An 18,078-nucleotide genomic window follows, 5' to 3' on the forward strand; every position below is an offset into this window, starting at 1 on the left:
CCTGACTGAGGACCACCGGGCTGGCGACGGCATGAGCGAGCAGTTGCTGGCCCAGAGTGGTGGAGGGTCTCTGTGCCCCGTCTCGCTGCCGCAGGGCCAAGGAGCCCGGTGGGTCTTGTGACCTCCAAGGAAGTCAGAAGCGTAGATTTTTAAAAGGCATTTTCTCATTTACAAAGGATGAATATGAATTTTTAAAAAGCCGTTTAGAGCCCTGCGACAGCTGGGCTGGGAACAGAGCCGGGACAGGCGGGTGCGAGGCAGAAAGTGTGGACAGAGGAGCCACCTGCAGCCCGCAGTCTGCCTGTGTGGGTTACCTCGGCCCAGCGGTGTCCAGCCGAGGGTGGAGGTGGCCGCAGCTCATGGGTCCCCGGTGTCTCTGTCCTGGGAACCCCTTTTATAGGCGCCTGCTGCCCCGCCACACTGCGTGAATGGTCCTGGAGCTGCACAGCGGTGAATCGCGGTGTGGCTCTGGGCCCACCCTGCAGCCTCCCTGGCCTCGGTCCCCCTCTGTGAGAGCACCCTGAGGCGGCTGCCGAGGACCACCCCATGCACGCAGGGTCCCAAGTCTGGACGTGGCCGGGGTGCAGCCTGCCACCGCGGGAGCCTCAGTGCTCACACTCCCTCCGGGCTTGACTCTTGCTGACCGCTCTGCAAACCAGGCGCCCGACGCATGGAGAGCCGTCAAGGCCAGCTGGAGGGGAGCGTGGCCGTGAGCGTTTCCTGCAGCCCTGTGGCTCCAGGGTTTTTACAAGCAGACCTTAGCCCGGCATCAGAAATGACATCCCAAAAGTCAGAGGAGCCCGAAATGGAACCGCCTGTCCTTCCCCTCCCTCTCCGTCCTTTTAAACCACTATCCGGGTATCACCTATGTGTCACGTCAAATAGCTTCAGCTTAACGGATGCACCAGCAGATCGTACATGGAGGTGAAATTAAGCAAGACAGAAGCTCCAGCGATGAATGCCTCGGGGCTGGCAACAACGGCCTTCAGGCTTCTGTGCCGTTCTTCACTGCGCCTTCTTTCATGTGGGGAGAGTGCTCGGCGTCTGCCCGCTGCGTCTGGAGAGTGTGCTGCGGGCACCTTTTGTGCCTGGAGACTCCAGGGCCAAGATAGTTGCCATCCTCACGATGACAGAGGATGTGCGGTACAGGCCACCACACACCGGGCAGGTCTTGGGATTCTGGGGCGGACGGTGTGGGGCCACAGGCATCCACGGTTATAGCTCACCCCGTGACCGAGGAGATGCCTGGCTTCTGCAGAGGGCTCAGGGGTCCCTGCCTGCCTTCCGGGCCCCTGTCAAGCTCTCCGGCAGGGAGCCCATGGGACAATAGCTCTGGAGGGACACGGACCTCTCCTGAGGTCCAAGGTCAAGAACAGCCGTAGCGGAGCAGCCTTCCTCTCTCACAGGTTCCTCCAGAGCTCCCTGGACAGCAGCTGGTGACCAGGAAAAGGCTCCCTGAGGGGCCATGTGCCGTCATCTCTGGGTGAAGGACGGTGCAGGAGGAGGCGGGGTACAGGGGCACAGGGGTCTCTGTGAGAACCAGGGTCAGCGGGACCTCCCGGGGCACCTCCTTAGGGACAACTCCTGAATCACCGGTGTGAAATACTCTGCATCCTGTGCCTTTCAGAACTGTCCGAACTGGCGCTGTTGCCCTGCACAGCCGCTGTGAGAACACACTTCAGAGCAGGAGGTCGTGTAAAGTAGTTTTCGTTGCTGGGGCGCCGCCCCTCCGTGCCCCATGCTTTACCCTGGCAAATGCCAGGCAGCTTTGTTCTCTTGGGCTCAGCAGTATGAGGCGACGGGGGCCCAGGAACGCCCCGAGCAGAGGACGTGGCCCATCGAGTGCCCGTTTGCCTGTCCCATGCCCGTCACCCGCGAGTTTGGACGTGGGAGAGGCACCGCCTGCAGCTCCCACGCCAGGGTCACTGCCTGAGCCGGGGCAGACTCAGGGCTCCCCAGCCCTCTTCTCCATCCGGCCGGGCTGTAAGGCAAGTAGACTCCAGAGGTGCGGTTCGCCATGCACAGGCGCCTGCTCGACAGTGGGGCCCAGGCCAAGCCCACAGCCTTGCTACCACCCCATCCCATCCTGCAGCCACATCGCTGAGGATGAGCGAGTGAATGCTGGCGCCCGGGGGTCAGGGTCACGCTGAGGCATGGTGGGTACGGCCAGTCGAACCGCAGAGCCACTCTCCAGCGTCACCCCAGAGGCAGCCGCTGCTCTCAGGAAGAACAGAAGCGTGAGGGAGGATGTTTGCAGCCACGAGGGCAGCGCTCACACCCGACAGCCTCTCGAGGAGCTGCCACTGTGAGCCAGGTCTGTGGGGGCTCCAGTCTTCAGCACCCCGCAAGGGGCTGCTTCGAATGGCTCGTTTCATGCGTAAGAACTCGACTTGAATGTCAGGGCTGCCTAGGGGACCTCAGAAAGGACCAGAACCCCGGCCCTGCCCCAAGGAGGCCGCTGAATGCTGGTGAGGGCTGCAAGATGCTGCGATGGGGCCTCACGGGGCCACACTGGACTGCAGGGGCTCTGGGAACATGGAAACCCGCGAGCATTTCCTAGTCTCCACCATGGCGGATAATTTAAAGTTTCACCCTGCTGCCTGCCGAGCCCAGCATGGCCAGAGACCAGGATGAGCTCGCCTTGGTGTCCAGGCGGTGTCCAGCTCGCCAGGTGTCCAGGGGACCTGTCGGGGGCTCTCCCCTCAGGACCTGAGGCCTCCCTCGCAGCTGGTCACCTGTACCTGGGGGGCAGGGCTGCCTGCCCTTCCCCGAGCCGAGGCAGGGCGGGGCTGCTCTCTGGCCCTCCTGCCACCGTCCCCAGCCCAGGCTGTTGGGGTTTGCATATGGAAACAATCCCAGGGGCTTCGTGGCCGTTTGCACCCAGCTCCCGCTCGGGTCTGTGGGCCCAGCCGCGGTTCCAACCTCAGACCGGGTCCCGGAGTCCCCAGCGGCCCTCCTGTGTCTCTCCTAGAGTGGAACCCGTCTTCCCCGAACCTACACAGCTGACCCATAGTCAAGAGGCCATGGGAGCCCTGAGCCCCTGGGGACCCGGGGGCTTCTCTCCCTCAGGAATAAGCATTTTCATGCTGTCGAAACCCTGCAGGCCCAAAGGTAGCGTGGTCGGCGGCAGTAGGCAGTTGCCCATCTCAGATCTGCCTTGTCCAAACCAGACAGAGACCCCAGGCCCCTCCCCAGCAAGGAGGAGAGGATTCCGGCGTCTCTCATGTGCTCGGGCCTGGGTCTCCGCAACGGCCCGCAGTCACAGCCGGGACAGGCCAGCTGCCCGTGGACATGAAAGCGGCGCCCGGCGGGGTTCACAAGCACAGGCGGCCCCGCCTGGCACCTACCCGAGCCAGAAATAACGCTGCGGGAGCCACACCCGCAATTTCCTCCCCACAAATGCTGCAGCCAGTCCCAATCCCCGGTGACTCCGCCATGCCTGTTTTAGGAAAGGCCTTCCCCCTTCCTTTACAAGGTTAAACACACTGACCGCGCGGCTGAGGGACGGCCCTGGGTCAGGACTCAGAGCCCGTGTCCCCTGCCCCACTGTAGCAGTGTCACGCCTCCTGCAGTCACTGAGCACTTCTGTTGCTATCCGCCACCAGCCCCGAGCAGCTGGCCCCTGACAGCGCACGTGAGAGCGAGAGGCCCTTGACATCACTCACCCTCGGGGCCGCAGCGCGAGAGGTTGCTGATGCAGGAGGCATTGTTGTAGAGGAGCAGCGTCACCCCCTTCTCCTCCCTGAGGTAAATGCTCTTGTTGACCTTGGCTTCCATGAGGTCTGGGGAGACAGAAGACAGACGTGAGCCCAGGCCGGGAGACGTGGGTCCCAGGACGCCCGCGGCCAGACTCGCGAGGAGCTCCATGCAGGCCATGCCGTCTCCCCACGCGGGGCGTCAGGCTCTGCTCCCCACCGAGGCACGAGCTGATGTTTAATTGTTGGTGACTAAGTGACAAGTGACTTTGAGCTTTAATGCAGGACGATGCTGTCACCGCTCGGCTGGTGTGCTCTGGTGTGGCATGTGTGTGTGCCCTGGTGTGGTATGTGTGTGTGCTCTGGTGTGGCGTGTGTGTGTGCCCTGGTATGGCGTGTGTGTGCTCTGGTGTGGAGTGTGTGTGTGCTCTGGTGTGGTGTGTGTGTGTGCCCTGGTGTGGCGTGTGTGTGTGCTCTGGTGTGGCGTGTGTGTGTGCCCTGGTGTGGCGTGTGTGTGTGCTCTGGTGTGGCGTGTGAGTTCTGAGTGGAGATGCTGCGACCATCGGGCCTGCCCCCACTGCAGGCCTCTCAGGCCTGGCTGCCTCCTGCTCACACCGCTCTGAACCTCCGCCAGACTCTCCAGGAGCAGGCAGGCCTGAACCTCCCTTCCCCTCCCCTCCCCTCCCCTCCCAAACCCCGATTCCCCTCTCTGGGCCACAGCATGGCCTCGGCAGCCACATCAGATTCAGGAGGACCCAGACCCACAGGGGGGCGTCCCGAAGGAGCCTCGACCGCCAGGGCAGAGACAGCCAGCACTGGACAGAGCCGCTGCCCCCCAGGCCAGCCACGAAGGGCAGGCAGTTGGGCGACAGCCTCCACAGGGAAGCTGTGGAGACCCAGGTGACGGGTGTTTGTGCTTTGCTGGGACATCAACCTCAGCTGCCTCTGCTGTCCAGGGTCAGAGGACACACAGCGGCCCTGATACTGCAGCCCTCTAGGTAGACAGCAGCTTCAGGTCACTGACTGGACACGACCTACATCAGGCCTTCTAACACCGCTGTCACCCGGATGGCCCTCTGGTCGGAGTCCGTCCTGACTGTCACAAGCAGCTGCACACCCAGGTTGGGTTTGCTGGCAAAAGTAACTTCAGAAGCCGCCCACCATGGGGGCAGCAGCCAGGCCACGCGCTGAGCAAAGGCTGAGGCGAGCCCTGCCGCTCAGAGCTGTCCCTGTACGCCCAGCAAAGAAACGTCACCGCCACTGCGGCCCGTTGCCCCGAGCCGCCCACCCGGGAAGAGGAAGGGAGCTGGCTCTGGAGTCTGTCCCAAAAGACAGAGAGCTATTCACAGCCTGTGCAGGGGCGTGTGTCAGACAGCTGCTACGGCTTTTAAAATCCAGCTGCACAAGAAATGCTGATTTTACTGTTTTTAAGAGATTGGATTTTGCATGAGGTAGTTTTAAAGCAGCTTTAATTTTCCATGGAAGAGCATACTTTTCCTCCCCCAAAGAACACAGTCCTTTTAGAAATCCTATTTCTTTATAATTTTTGTTTTGTTTTGATTCGTTTTGTTTTTTGAGACAGGGTCTCGCTGTGTCGTCCAGGCTGACCTTGAACTCACAGTGATCCTCCTGCCTCAGCCTCCCGAGTGCTGGGATTATAGGTGTGCACCACCATGCCTGCCTAAAACTCCCAATTCTGTGTTTAGAAAAGATCTCATTCTGTGTGGGTTCTGTTCTGGGAATAAATAGCTGATTCACCAGAAGAGACCTGAGCATCTTCAGACAGAACTCTGCATGCGTCTTGAGACCCCGGCCCTTCTCTTCTATTTTTTCTTTTCCTTTCTGTCTTTTAAAAAAATTTTTTTTCAGTACTGGGGATTGCACCCAGGGCCTTTGCACTGAGTCATATCCTCTGCCCCTTTTTATTTTTTAAATTTTGAGGCAGGGTCTTGCTAAATTGCCCAGTGTGGGCTTGAACTTAGGATCCTCCTGCCTCAGCCTCCCAGAGTGCTGGGATCACAGGCGTGCACCACTGTGCCTGGCTTGCCCTGGCTCTCCTGCTGCACGTCCTTGTCCATTCGTCCATGTGTCTTCACACCAGGACCGTGCAGCCCTGCGGGACCCAGCTCTAGAACTCACCGCACATCCAGACTGGACAACACAGAACACAGCGGATGGGAGCTCACCTACGGTCGCAGAGAGATTGGAGTAGGCAGAGTCCCTGGTGGGCACAAAGGTGGAGGTGTGGGGAGGGAGCACAGTGAGGTTGCGAGCTCGCAGTGCTGGGGAAACGACAAAGACAGAAGCACAACGGGTGAGTGAGACGGAAACGGCCCCGCCCTATCTCTCCGCTGGGGCCAGCGCCCCACTGCCCGAGACCCCCCTCCGGCCACCTCCGGCCTCCAGCAACGACGTCACCGCCAGCTCCGGCGACGCTGCGTCTGGAAGCCGGGCCCCCGTCCGGACACTTGGTTGAGAGAAAGGACGTTGATCTCGGCTGTTTCTAAAGTGCCCACATCAAAAGGACGTCACAGGGACTGACAGGACAGAGACACGGCACGGAGACAACTGTGCGGCCCTGCGGCCAACACAGGGCAGCAGAGCGCGGCCACACCCAGCACCCAGAAGCCGGCCCAGCCGCGGGCCTGCGGGTCCCGGACCTCACGCTCAGGGGCCCGGGATCCAGCCGAAGTCCCCCGGCAGGGCACTGTCCCTGAGACATGGGGTCCCCGGGAAAGCGAGAGTTGAAGGGACACACGTTGAAATATTGTCTTTTTTACCAGGCATCAATGTGTTCAGCACACAAAAGGCAAACTCAGTATAACTGTGTTACATTTCAGGAAGAATTTCTCATGGGGAAAGGTGCTCAGACACCCAGGCACGTGCTCACGTGGTAACTGGGCTCAGGCAGGGAGCCGAATAGGAGGCTGGCTGCCGGGTGCTCATTGGAAATGGCTCCTGGAATCTTAGCTCCCGGTCCTCACAAGCAGCTATCAAGGCAGCATGTGTCCACTTGGGATGATTGCCTGGTGACGGCTTGAGACTCAGGCTCCGAGAAAGAGACGAGCACATGGGAAAGTGGTCTGCTTTGCCCCAGCCAGCCGCCGGCACACCGGCCCAGGGGTGCTTTCATCCCTAGGTGCAGACCGTTCGGAGAAAACGCCTGGCGGGTGCACAGCGGGCCAGCCAGGAGGAAGGAGGGTGGCACCGTGTGGTTGACGCCCAGCTCCCAGGCCCCCAGTGGCCCTGATTTGGTGGCGATTTCCAGCAACACATAAAACTATAGCAATAAGGGAAATAGTGGTGTGCGGGTGTGGATGGACAGCAATCAGCAGTTTGTGTGTGTGTGTGTGTGTGTGTGTGTGTGTAACCAAACACTTTGCACAGCCCCCACAAGGCCCGCACTGGCTTGATGTACGATGCCCACTGGGCATGTGACACAGTCAAGAGCAATAAGTCAGTAGAGCAAAGCGCGACACCCCTAAACTGCCCAAAACCCGAACTTCCAAAGGGAACCCCTCCTGGAGGGGGAGAACCACACGGGGAATGCCAGCTTTCTCTTGCCTGTGGACAGAGTGAGGGGAGTGAGAGGGGGACCCTGGGTGATGTGTGCGCAGCAGCTGGGAGACCAGCAACCATCCCTGAGGTTGGCACGGCCCGGGGCTGCCAGGCCGACAGACACGCAGCGGGTCTGGTCTGGGATCCTCCGGCGAGGTTTCGGGAAACACATATTTGAGTCGTGCTTTGAGCCCTAAATCCAGCCCTCCCAGCACAGCAGTCTCTGAGGATCTAGTGGAAACCTGAGAGCTCGTCTTAGCGGACGCGCACAGACTCCTGTTTGTTTCCCTCCGTCCCCGTACGGCCAGCCCAGCCCCCCACCCGTGGTACCTCCAGTCGCGTCCTGAAGTTCATGGATCCCCTCCACGGGCTCCAGCGGCCAGTAATGGGAAGCAGAGGCCAGGACCGCAAATCCTGGGGAGAAAGAGGCAACAGTTCAACAGTTCAACCCGCTGAGGAGGAAGGGCTGAGGACGTCTGCCTCTGTGCCCTGTGTGGGCTGGGAAATATCACAGTGACCACGGCCACGCCGAAGGGCGCGGGACACATTCCATACATAGGCTTTGTTTAAAGAGAGACCTATGCCGGGCGTGGTGGCGCACTCCTGTAATCCCAGCACTTGGGAGGCTGAGGCAGGAGGATCATTGTGAGTTCAGATCAGCCTGGGCTACAAAGTGAGCTCAAGGCCAGCCTGAACTGCATTGTGAGACCCTGTCTCAAAAAGACAAAAAATAAAATCAAATAAAAAATAAAGAGAGACCTTACATTAGAAACCCAGCAGTTCTTTGACGGGACAAAACAGAATGCAAAGGAGTAGGTGCCCTTCAACCTGTGAAAGCAAAAGCCTCGATGCCCGACAGTGGAGAGCTAAGCACAGGCCCATCCGGGTCGAGAAACATGAGGACATCTGTTATCCCTTTGTCCCACCCTCTTGGTGGGATTATCTGATGGAACAGGACAGCAGAAAGACAGGAGGCTAAAAACACCTGCCATCATGCCCGCGCTGCTGGGGCACAAATAAGCACTCTCACTCCAACAGTAACTCTCAGGCCACGAACCCCTCTCCTGTGTGTGAGGACAGGGAACACGGCGTCCCCCGCGGCACACGCAGGCCGGCCGGACACAACACACTGGACAGCTGTGTCTCCCTCAGTCCCTGCTCCACCTCTGTCTCTTGTACCCCAGGGCCGACTCCTTTCCCAGGTCCCGTGTGGCCCTGCTGCCTGGCAGGGATACACATTTACACGGACACCGTCTTCTCCTCTCGCTGAGTAAGTTTACGCGCTCAGTCCCATCTGACCTCTGTAATGGGGTCTGTGATGTCCCGGGCTCTGCCCCCTCAGGTGACACCCACCCTCGCGCCCATGGGCAATCCAAGTCCCCACCTTCGCTGGAGGAGGCGACCCCAGACCTGCAGCCTGAGCCCGGCACCCTGATCCTGCGTGACTATCACTTATCAGTGCAGACAACAGTCCCGATGCCTGGGGGTCATCGTCTGCTCTGAGCGTCTACCACGACACAGAGGGGAAAAGGAATCGCATGCCCTGTGCTACTCACTGTAGAGGAAGCTCTGGAGGTGATAAAACGATTGCTATCATCAGACGATGCAAGCCCGATATACAAAGTAAAAACTGCGCCACACGATGCGGGAATTTAGCCAGGAGGCCCAGACAAAGTAACAAACAAAGCCTAGAGCTTTCCTGTATTTCAACAATTGTGCTTAAAAAATGGCACAGAAGTTCTCCTTTCCAAATGCAATCAATGAAGGAAAAAAATTTTAGACCAAAACAATAAGAACTGTACATGATCTTCATAAGGACGACAAAAAAATACAATAATCCTGACGGGTGTGAAGAGCACGCTGAATAACTGCACATCTCAACTCGTTCTTGGGAAAACAGGCTCATTATAGAAATATCGGTGCTCCTTTAATTAACCTAAATACTGCGGAGATCTTCTGTAACAGCGCTGAGAGGATTTTTTGCAAGGGGAACTTTGCTTATGAAGTTTAGATTCTAAACACAGCAAGCACCAAAGGACCAGAGAGGGGAAGGTGGGGCCCCCAGGGGGTGAGCTGCTGGGAGGGGTCTCCAAAGCAGAGAGGGCACAGGTGCCCCAGGAATATGGGGATTTAGTTTAAGATAAAGGCAGCACTTTAAATCAGAGGGGAAATGTAATTCAACCAAAATTATGGGAACCAGTTAGCCATGTCCCTGCTTCACTCTTTACACCACAGAAGTTTCCAGATGGGTCAAAATGTAAGTGTAAAAGCTGGCGTGGTGGCATGTGCCTGCAATCCCAGCACTTGGGAGGCTGAGGCAGGAGATCGCAGCAAGTTCAAGGCCAGCCTGAACCGCATAGTGAGACCCTGGCTCCAGAAACAACAGCAAAACATAATAAATTAATTTTTCAAAATCTCTGTGCAGAAGGAAAAAGGTAAGTTAAATCAAGGTAGAGGATAACATGTACATAGCATGTGACAAATGTACCGATTTCCTTTTGGATGTACTAAGTTAGCTCTATTAATAAAACTCCTGCGGGCTGAGGCAGGAGCTCTATGGTAGAGCACTTGCCTACCCTGCCTGAGGCCAGGGCTTTGATTCCCAGCATTGCAAAACACTTACAAAAAAACCCTGTTGAAGAGGGAAAAACCTCAGGATATTCAGGCAGAGAACACATGCGGCTCAAAGAAAAAGAAGTGCACTGGCTTTCGAATACTTCCCCGAGGGCCAGCTTTGCCAGTGATTTCCAGCGCCTGGGCTGGGTGGTCTGCGCTCCACTCCTCGGCTGGCCGGGGAGAGAGAGGCAGGGAGACTGGAGGTCCTGCTGCACCCACAGAGCTCGAGCACCTGGCCGTTCTGCACTGGAAGATTTGCTACAGGGTCGGGGGTCCGAGCAGCAGTGCTGGCTGAATAATTACAGAACCTAACGGGGAACATGGGGCCAGCGGGCCAGCACGCTGCGGGCCCGTGAGGAGGAGGTGCGGGCGGCCACAGATGGAGAGTGCAGCGCTGGGTGCCGGGCACCTCTGGCCACTAGAGGAGCACAGATCAAACAACACCACAATTCCATCTCACCCAGGAAAGAACGGCCATCATTCAAAGAAAAACAAACGCTGGCAGGGGGAGGGGGCTTCTGTGTCAGTGGGACATAAACCCGTACAACCACTACGGAAATCAGCGCGGAGTCCTCAGAAAACTAGAACTAGAAATTCCACTCAACCCGGCTGCGCCCCTTCCAGGTGTCTTCCCGAAAGAGTTACGGGCCTCTTACAGCAGCGGCCCGTGCACACCCCTGCACACCCGTGCTCACAGCAGCACGACACACAACAGCGCAATCTGGGAAGCAGCCTCTGTGTCCATCAACAGGTGCGTGGATAAAGAAAACGTGTTCACACACGGTGGAGCACTACCCTGCCGAAGGAAGGATAAATTTGACTCGTTTATGGGAAAATGGGTGCGCCTCGAGACCATGACGTTAAGTGAAATAAATCAGACGCACACACTTAACTCCAGAGCGCACGGTTTCTCTCATAACGAGAAACCCGGAGCATAAATAACTTAAAGGGCAAAATAAAAGACAGATGCTAGGAGGCCATGGATACAGCTCAGCGGCACGAGCACCTGCCTGGCAAGTGCGAGGTCCTGAGTTTGCTAGGAAAGAGGGAGACAGACTTTGTAGAGGGGGGGCTCTGGGGTGGGGGGGGAACGAAGCGAGGCAGGGAAGGGAGGGGCGGGGAGGGGAAGCAGAGGAAGTGGAAGGACCTGGACGGGAATGTGTGCGCTCATCCCCACAACAAACGTGATTATTGCACATCGCAGGCATAATTTAAAAAGAACGGCCGGCTTGCTGCTCGCAGCAGGGTGACCGCGGCTGGCAGCTGTGCACTGGCTCGTAGAGCCGAGAGAAAGGGTTTCCAGGGCTTTTGCTGTCAGCGTTGGGGAGGAGGCCGGTGGGCCGGACCTGATGGCACAGTGCACACCCATGATCACCGAAATAGCGCACGGCACTCCGTTAATGTTACACTGTCTGTGCGTTAGCAGCTAAAGATTAATTTAAGTTTTAAAAATCAAACTGAGAAAAACCAAGTGCAACTGTCTGCATGGAATGCGGAGTCCAGGGTCAGGAGGGAAATGGGAGGGGGGCTGGGCGCCTGGGCCGGTGAGAGGCAGGTTTTCGCGGCTGACTTCCTGTTCCAGGCAGACCGGGCGCGAACGCCCTCTAACAAGCACTGTGCATCTTCCTCCAGCACTGCGTCTGGAGATCGCAGCGGGACGCGGCCCTCCACCTCCCAGGGCTTCTGTGTGCAGGACCGCGACACCCACCCAGCCCGAACCCCAGTCCCACTTTCAGCCAGTTTCTGTCCCTTCTGTGTCACCTGGCAGATCTCAAGGGCTGGCCGGGGACAGAGTCGGCCCCAGGGGAGAGGACAAGCTGAGCCCAGCCTCGGGCGGAGGTGAGGGAGGAGGCGCGGTCCTGAGTCCATCTTCCCGCAAGACAAGGACTGGGGGTCACTGTCCATCCCCCATCCCTCCTTAGTCTGCTCAGCTGGGGAAAAACGGAAAAGGAAACAGACAGATGGGTCCCTGAGCCTCGTCCACACGACGGCCTCTGGGACTTGGCACCCCCGTCCCATCCACACAGACGGAGTCACAGCCAGCCCCAGGCAGGCACGGGCCAGGTGACGGCAGCCGCCCCACACCCAGGCCCCGCAGGGAGGACGCCAGAGGGCGGGTCCGCGCTGCTGCAGTCGGGCACAGCGGACCACTCACCGGCTGCAGGCCGTGCGACCCCACACAGAGGCAGGCCACACGCAGAGCTGTGGTGACCGGCGGCTGCAGCCGGCTGTAGTATAGCATGGGACCGGCACAGGCCGAGGGGCAGCACCAGGGGGTGGCACAGGTGGGCACAAGCAGCCAGAATCCACACCACGCCCACCAGCCTGGGCAGGGGAGGCGCAGCCTGTCACACCCACAGCCGAGGGTGCTGCCCAGCCAGGCCACGGGGCGGGGCTCTCGACCCCCGCGTTCTGGGTCTCTCGCTTGTGCTTCTTTTAAAGCTGGGGATGGAACTGGGCCTGAGCATGCACGGCCACGCACACCACTTGTGTTTCATTCGGTATGTGTGTCTGTGTGCGCGTGTGCAGCGCGGGGGACAGAACCCAGGCCTCGTCTGTGCCAGGGAAGCGCTCACCACCGAGCTGCGCGCTGGCCCTCGGTCTCCGCCTTTCAGAGGAGAAGCCAGGGATTCCTATGCTTTAAATCTGAGACCTTCCCCAGTCATCAAGCCGGCCGTTTCTTAAGTTAAAATTTGTGTGGTGCCCGTGAGATGCTCGAGGTTCAGCGCAGGGCCCCGGGGAGCAAAGAACCCCAATCTCAGAGGTTTCCAGGAACAGAGAGCCCCGTCCTCCTGCTGAAAGACAGCCTGCATCACAAAGCCGACGGGGACGTCCCGTCAGTCACGCTGGCACTTCCATGCCCACAGACCAGCCGTGGAGGAGAGAGTCTCCCCAGAGACCGGCCAGGGAGGGACCAGGCCAGGGCCCAGCCTGGAGGGGAGGAGGAGGACGGGGAGAGGGAGGGAGGGGAAGAGAGAGACCAAGGAAGACAGGGCAGAGGGGGAAGAGAAGGGGAGGAACGGGGGTGGGGGAGAGTCCCGGCCCGCAGCCAGGCGCACGCCAGGCCTTCTCTGTGTTTACAGTTGCAGTGATTCAGTGTGTGTGTGTGTGTGTGTGTGTGTGTGTAAGACAGAGACAGGGAGACAGGGACAGGCAGGCAGGGACAGAGGTTCTCAGAAATAAAGCTGTAATCCTCCCCGTCCGCGTCCTCTGGCGGTGCCTGCTCTCATGCGTCCCTGGGGCGTTCGCGCCCTGGCGTTGGCTCAGGACCGAGCCCCCTGTGCCCCGTGCGTGCTCCACACCCTGGGCGAGCTGGTCTCTGCCTCGGCCTCCAGGGGCTCGGCTGCTCGCACTCCTGTTCCTTCTGTGCTTGCTTTTCTCTCTCTCCTGTACGGGTATTGAACGCAGGGCCTTCCGACTGAGCTACAGCCCCAGGCCTTTTTCGATTTTTTATTTTGAGACACACTCTTGACAAGTTGCTAAATTGCCCAGGCTGAACTCAAACCTGTGGGCTGGGGATATAGCTCAGTGGCACAGTGCCTGCCTGGCAAGCATGGGGTTGTGAATTCGATTCTCCGTACCAAAACCAAACACCAAAAAACAAACTTGAACTCAAACTTGTGATCCTCCTGCCTCAGCCTCCTAGTAATACTAGGATTGCAGCTGTGCCCTGCTCGCCTGCCTTTGTCTGGTCCAGGTGCAGCTGCAGGTCACAGGACGCAGCCGTCTCCTGCCCCTCAGCTCCCCCGTGCCCATGCTCTCCCAGCTGTTCCCTCCGGAGGGCTGGGCTCTGTGGAGCACTTGGCCGCTGTGCCTGCCTGTCCCGGATCAGCCTCTGTGCCTTTGACGGTGACATCAGCCTGCCTCTCATGTCCCCTCCGTCAAGCAGAAATTCCATTTTCTGCCTTTGCAACCTCCAAATTTCCTATGCTACCGATTAAAACAATGGCCCTTCAGGCAGACTGGCTGACAGCGCTCAAGGCTGAAGGGCGGGACCTACGGATGTGTGTTAGCCCCGGGGACCCAGAGCCCTCTGCACTGGCCAGATCTCCACCTGCTGTTAGGGTTTCCCCTGTGAATGCGCTTTGCTTCTTGTCCGGGGAAGGTGGAGAGCGTCGTCCCTGGTGTGACCGGGCGGCTCCGGCCTCCTTGCTCACCATATGGCTCTGTGTAAACACAGAGCTGTAATTACTATAATATCTGCTTTGGCTCTTGGCCTTCTAAAAATAGGGCCGCGGTGCTGCCCCGACCTCCTGGAAACGGACTGGACTTCTGGCTCTGTGGGCGCACGACTGGGCCCCTAGGTAAGGACAGGCGCCACCTACAGAAGGGCGAGTTGCCGGACTTTGGCGAAGCGGCCTGCAGCTCCTGGCAGCGCCATCGCAGATTTGGGTTCATCGGCCTCAGGACTGCGTGGTTGTCCGGGAGATGGGCCTATGGGTGGGAACCTGGGCTCCCTGTGCGGGTCCCAGCCCCGCCAGCCTGGCCCGGTCTCCCTTCCAGTGCCGGGTGGGGTGCGCAGGCTTCCTGTCTCTCTTCCTTGGCAGTGACCGTCCACGGCAGAAAAGGCAGAGAGCTGCTGCGCTTGTTTGCTCTGAGACCATTTTCCAAAGTAAACACTCACCTACCCAGGACAGGGAAGGATCCAGAGGACATCTGGTTACCTGGCCCCGTGTGGACAGACGCTCAGGGTCAGCTGCGCTGTGGACCTGGTTTCCCAGGCTACAGGCTGGGCTGGTGTGGCCAGCGCTCTCTGCTGAGCACCTGCTGGGCCCAGCAAAGGCCTGATGTGTGCGGATAGGAGCGCGGGGAGACCTTGACTATCCTTTTCTAAAACTAAAGCTTGGGCAGCTGCAGTGAGCAGGGTCCCCGCTGTCCCAGGGGCCCGGCCGAAGCCCCAGCACCTGGGCGTGGCCACCTTCCTGCCCCTACCCAGCATCCAGGGACACCTGTGTCTGCCCGGCTTCCTCCCAGCTCTGAGTTCCCAGCTGAGTCCAGGTCTGACCGGCTCTGTGACTGAGCGCAGGTCACTGCCCCAAAGGACACGCCTCGAGCCTGCCGTGTGAGTGCCACACTGCGCAGACACGCTTGGGCCTGCGCACTGGTCACGTCTCCAGCCCCTGGGTGACACAGCCCAGTCTACAGCCTCCTTCCTGAGCCAGGCGGAAGCAGAGGGGACGCTGAGCGGCAGGCCGGGAGGATGAGGAGCACGGAGAGCGGCGCAGAGCGGGCAGAGCCAGAGGCCTCACAGGCAACGCGGACACGGACGGGCAGGGCGGCACCCTCCTCGCCCTCCCTGGCTGCCTGCTGGGGAAGGCTTTTCCTGCCCTCAGCTCGACAGGGAGGAGCGAGCAGGGTCTGGAGCCAACGCTGAGCTCAAACTGCTCCTGGGTGTAGGGTCCAGGACAGGAGCTCACACATGGGTGTGTGCGATGTGCGTGTGCAGAGGAGTGTGTGCGGGTGCAGATGCACGTTGATGTGTGGACCTACATGGATGCCGTATCCAAGCGTGAAGCCTGGAAGAGGCCCTCCATTCTGTGGGGAACAATGTGCCGTGGACTGGCCTGGGGGGCCTTGTGAGGGACCCTGGCCCCAAGCCTCTCGGCCCTCCCAGCCCGGACACCCAGGCAGTGGCTGCCCACTCCTTCCCCGCCGGCCTCAGTGGGAGTGAGGTCCCCCGGTTGCCAAGCCGAGACCCAGCGTGTGGCTGAGGAAAACCCGAGGAGACCCACAGCCTCCACGCTTCTAAGACGTGGCTCGAAGACACGGGTGAAAGGGCGGCGGCACCATCCCTACCCCAAAGGCAGAGGAGGAAAGCCGAGGCAAGGACCAAACGTCTCAGCCCGCAGACCGGAGAGGAAAGCTGGGTGACAGTGGCCATGGGCCCTGAGCCCGGGCGGCTGCTCCCCACGGGAGGTAGGAGGTCTGAGACAGAGCCGGTGTCTCCCCACCCGAGAGCCCAGAGGCACCCTGGGCTGCAGAGTCCACGGCCCTGGCAGTCCCCAACCTGTCCACGTGAGGGTTGTGCCCGCTGCCCCTGAGCTTCTGCACAGAGGATGCCAGTGCCAGGACTGGCAGCTCTGGTGCCAGGCAGCCCTCCGAGGCCAAGCCCAGCATATAGACAGCAGCTCCAGGCATAGATGGACCCAGAGCGCTGTGTGGACGCCGGCCAGGGTGGGCCGCAGGCGTCGGCACTGAGGATGTGCAACATGAGGCAGAGGAGGGACGGACCCCGGCCAGCCCTGGAGAGGGGTTCCCTCTATCGTGAGGATTCCTACACCCTCCAGCAAAGGACGGCTGGACAGAGAGACAGGCTGTCACCAAGGCTCAGAGGCATTCGGACCGACCCACGGGGACGGCAGAGTAGCCGGAAGCAAAGTGTGCCTCCTGAGGCCCCTGAGGCCTGAGGGCTTAGCAGATAAACCGACAGGCAGGAGCAGCCCGGCCGGGCGGGGTGCCTCACCTGGGTGGTCCTGGGCCCCGGGCTGGGCTCCATGCCCCTGCGTGGAAGGCGACAGCGTGAGCGGGGAGGGCGCAGATGCCGCCCACAGCCACTGCCCCGGCCGGCGCGGTACCTGACACACACAGCAGAGGAGCAGCAGCCAGGCGTCCCCACGGCAGGCGGGCAGCAGTGTCCTCATGGTGCAGAGTCCCACGGGCCGGCCACACCGCCTCCTACCTTCGCCTGCCCCGGGAGAGGGACATGTTCCCGGACGGGCAGCTGAAAGTCTGCTCCGTCGGGAGTGTGAGGGGCGTCTCCTCCCGGGCTTGGAGCTGGAGCCTGGCCCGGATCACTGGCGGACGTCCCAGCCGGGAACGCTGAGAAGCCACCAGCCTGGCCTGGGGAGGAAGGCAGAGCTGCCCCTCGGCCCCCGCGCCTCCGTCCAGACCCCGTGGACACGATGCCCCTGTGCTGCCGCCGGTTGCTTGGGACGGGACGGGACAGGGCAGGAGGCTTCCAGTGACCCTCCCACCGCGTCCAGGGCGGGTGGAGCAAGTGATGTCAGCGCCTCAAACTCGGCCCACTCCCTATTTATATCCGTCCCGGCCTCAGGGTCCTAACACCAGCTGTCAGGACGGCCGTGTGTGTGTGTGTGTGTGTGTGTGTGTGTGTGTGTGTGTGTGTGTGTAAATGCACGATGCAGGGACCTCCCTGTGGCCTGACCCGTGCGTCTTTTTGACCTCTCTTCGAGGCCCCCATGACAGCGCCCTGCCCCACCCACCACCTCAAGCACGGCACTGCGGGAACCGAGGCCACCCCTCAGCCAGGGTGCCTCGGTTTACCCAGGGCCAAGCGTTTCTCCAGTCTACTCCAAACACAGCTGTCACTGCAGTCAGGCGTGTCGGGGACGGCCCTGGCACACACGGCCCCGCACTGCCCGCTCTGCCCAGCCACTCTCTAAGCAGAACGAAAGCCCTCCCTTCTGAGTCCCCACCGGGAAGGGAGGAGCCGCCTGCTGTGGGAGGCGGCGAGCGGCGAGGTGAATGCACACAGGCCCAGCAAGGGCCCCTAGAAACGCAGCGCTCTGTAAACGCCCCGATGACGCTGTAAAGTGGGGAATAACCCGGACAAGGGTCGGCTCCGCAGCCCTGAGGTCCTGACTTTAAGTGGGAATCGAGAGCCGGCCGCACACTCCCTAGAGAGGGAGGACGCCTGCTCGGGAGGGGATTTCCACCAAGGCGACGACCTCAGCTGAGCAGGGCAGCCGCCTCCCCGTTATCTGATCACGGAGCTCCCCACAGCTGCGGGCTGGAGCACACCCCAGATCTGCCCTCCTGGGCCGGAAAACTGCTCTACCAGACTTTGCAACAGCGAACTTCCCCGCCCAGCCAGTGCTGCAGGGGGCCAGCTCGAGGTTCTCTTTCCCGGGTTAGTGCTGCCCAGGCCCTGCCAGCGCTGAGGGCGGGGCAGCCGCCAGGGCCACATCTGAGGCTGGGAAGAGTTCAGCAGATCGCTGAATACATGCGCCGTCCCACACCCAGGGCTGAACAGAGCCAGGGCCTGCCTCTCTCTCTCCCTCCCTCCTTCCTTCCTTCCCTCTCTCTCTCTCTCTGTCTCTCTCTCTCTCCTGAGACAGTCTCATGTAGCCCAGGCTGGCCTTGAACCTACAGCGATCCTCCCGCCTCAGCCTCCCAGCACTGGGATGATGAGTGAGAACCACCACGGCCGGCTGTGCATCCTTCAGGTCCTAACATTCTCCTTGATAAA

General features: G+C 60.2%; 1 protein-coding gene across 3 annotated transcripts in view; it reads right to left on the reverse strand.

The window, feature by feature from the left end:
* The window catches only part of Adgrd1 (adhesion G protein-coupled receptor D1), an 82,007-nt gene extending 65,144 nt beyond the window's left edge, over nt 1–16,863 (reverse strand). Inside the window, exons 1-5 of one of the 3 annotated variants that reach the window (XM_005402986.2) lie at nt 16,445–16,862; nt 16,333–16,369; nt 7,584–7,667; nt 5,882–5,977; nt 3,666–3,782 (exon numbers count right to left, since the gene is read on the reverse strand). In XM_005402986.2, the coding sequence (XP_005403043.1) occupies nt 3,666–3,782; nt 5,882–5,977; nt 7,584–7,667; nt 16,333–16,369; nt 16,445–16,510 (400 nt within the window). In that variant the 5' untranslated portion in view covers nt 16,511–16,862. Of the gene's footprint in view, nt 1–3,665; nt 3,783–5,881; nt 5,978–7,583; nt 7,668–16,332 lie in introns of all 3 variants that reach the window. The other 2 variants (XM_005402985.2, XM_005402987.2) reach the window with 2 other exon arrangements.
* Between the last annotated feature and the right edge of the window lie 1,215 nt (nt 16,864–18,078).

This window comes from Chinchilla lanigera, unplaced genomic scaffold (assembly GCF_000276665.1).
Source record: "Chinchilla lanigera isolate Chin_1 unplaced genomic scaffold, ChiLan1.0 scaffold00081, whole genome shotgun sequence".
Lineage (NCBI taxonomy): Eukaryota > Metazoa > Chordata > Mammalia > Rodentia > Chinchillidae > Chinchilla > Chinchilla lanigera.